The sequence below is a fragment of the Cyprinodon variegatus genome, unplaced genomic scaffold, assembly GCF_000732505.1.
Source record: "Cyprinodon variegatus isolate N-32 unplaced genomic scaffold, C_variegatus-1.0 Scaffold145, whole genome shotgun sequence".
NCBI lineage: Eukaryota > Metazoa > Chordata > Actinopteri > Cyprinodontiformes > Cyprinodontidae > Cyprinodon > Cyprinodon variegatus.
This window is the reverse complement of record NW_015150598.1, coordinates 76563-78762: the sequence shown is the minus strand read 5'-3', so window position 1 is coordinate 78762 and position 2200 is coordinate 76563. Positions and strand designations below refer to the sequence as shown.

The window sequence follows — 2200 nt, the reverse complement described above, 5'->3', positions numbered from 1 at the left end:
TATATACATATATAAAGTTTTTATATTTCCAGACCCTTTCGGCACTGAAAAAGCGCTCACTTTGCTGACGTTGCATCTCTGCTTCAGTTAAACATCTGCATCACAGTCACATGACCAAACAAATAGCAGATGGCCAACCAATGATTGATTATCGAAGTCGGCCCAGTTCTTGTTATCGGACTGATGGCGATACTTGTTTACAGTAGGAAATTACTTAAATCCTAGGTTTTAAACTGTTTAGATTTATAATTTAAAATGAGATTTCTTTTTCACTTTGGTCTCCGAATTAATGTAACGACAAAAAAAAAAACTTTCTGTGTGGGTAAATAAAGGAAAGAAGAAAATGTAACTGCTCTTGGGGCCCCCTGCTGGCTTCCCAATAGTTGCTCAGTTTGATTTTGCTCAGAACGGCTTTAAACTCGGGACACAAATATTGGGTTTTTCTCCTGCAGCAGTTCAGCTGGACTGATGTTGGTCAGCAGCAGCAGCTCTTCCTGTTTTCACTGTTAAAGCAGCATCAGCTCTTAGCTGGTGCAGATGAAGGAACCAGTTTCTAATAAAGACCCACAACCTCTCAAAATGTGGCGTTAACTTCATATTCCTAAGGACTGGCCTCCAGATTGCTTCACTGTATTTACTCTCTTGATATCTTGAATCCTCTCTGCTCATGCGTCAAACAGAACCAGGCCTTCCATTCGCTGCTCGTCTTGTTTGCTGCTGACTAACAGCAAGATTAAGTCTCCCTGTCCGCTTTAATCCAGGAGCTGTCCGTTATGGAGCTGAAAAGTCCAGGAGAGATTTAGGAACAAGGGTTTGAAAAGTCCTGAGTCATTTCTTCATGTTTTCCTTCCTTACATCCAGACCTGTCTTGTAGTTAGTGCTCTTGGTTACCATTTCTAAGGTTTTTTTTCGGCTGTTTTTTCTTTTATCTTGGGTTCTGTCCTCTCAATGACAACAGATTATGGATTTTAATGCTGAAAAAAGTATGAACAGATGATGAAAGGACAAAAAAAAGCCCAAAACAATACAGATGGAGGAAATCTGATGGGGATTTCTTTTTAAAGATAAGAGGAAAATTAAAAAGTAACAAGCATGATGCATTGTCAAGGCTAAATGGATTCTAACATTCTGAAAAGCCTCAAATCTCAATTTAATAAACCTTCTGTTCTTTTAATTTATGAGGAAGTTCATAGTTTTTAAGGGGAATTTAATGTAAAAGTTTTCACTTCGTTCAGCATGAGCCTCTATTTTTGTTATTTAGTTCATTTCACTTTGCTTTCTTCTTTGCAGGGCGTCGGTTTGTCGGTTCATGGTAGGTATCGAGTCGCCACGGAGAAGACGCTCTTTGCCATGCCGGAAACCGCCATCGGTAAGAGACCGACAAGCTGGACACTCGGCTGAAACAGTGAACTTTAAAGAACATGAAGAACTGTGTTCATACCCCGACTCAACAAAACAGCACATCTATGTCTCCAAACATTATACATTTATACTGTTTTCTACTTTCTCTGCTTTTAAAAAAAATTTTTTATTTAGAGCATTTTAGAGCACGTCAATTGTTCCAAGCTGTAAACAGTGACAGGATGGCAGGCATCAATACTAATAAAAACAAGCATCTAAAACCACCTTTTCAGCCCCTCTACTTTAGTAAAGTTATGTTTAAATCTGGCCGTTCAGAAACACGTTTAGGTTTAGTCGGGGAGTGTTTTTTAAAGCCACAAGATGATAAAACCAGTTGGGAGTGAAACATATTTTCTGTTCTCCTTATAATCATCTTCCTAATCAATCGGTGTCAGAGTCACTGAATTCCTATTGAGCTAAATATAAATGTTTAACCTGTGGCTCTTGAAATCTTATAACCTCATGTGATGCGTCCAGCTGTTCTATTGGAACTGTGATATTACAGTCATTAGTTATGAGATTCAGTTTGGTGTTCAGCTCTACTTTATATATGCTTTGTTTATCTTTGCGCATGAAGATTTAGGATTTTAACAGCTTAGTTAGACAGAAGCAGTCTTGTTGAGGTTATGTTTTCTATTTTAGATTACAGAAGAAAAGTAAGAATTGAAGAAAACCCTAAATTACTAAAGAAATAAAGATTAGCGTTTGTATTATGCTGTTATGTGTGATATCCTTCCTTCCTTCCTTCCTTCCTTCCTTCCTTCCTTCCTTCCTTCCTTCCTTCCTTCCTTCCTTCCTT

General features: G+C 38.1%; 1 protein-coding gene across 2 annotated transcripts in view; it reads left to right on the top strand.

Moving 5' to 3' along the window:
* The window catches only part of hibch (3-hydroxyisobutyryl-CoA hydrolase), a 23756-nt gene that overhangs the window by 7810 nt on the left and 13746 nt on the right, over window positions 1-2200 (top strand). For both annotated transcript variants that reach the window (XM_015376984.1, XM_015376983.1), the window contains exon 7: window positions 1291-1369. In XM_015376984.1, coding sequence (XP_015232470.1) covers window positions 1291-1369 — 79 coding nt within the window. The remainder of the gene's footprint in view (window positions 1-1290; window positions 1370-2200) is intronic.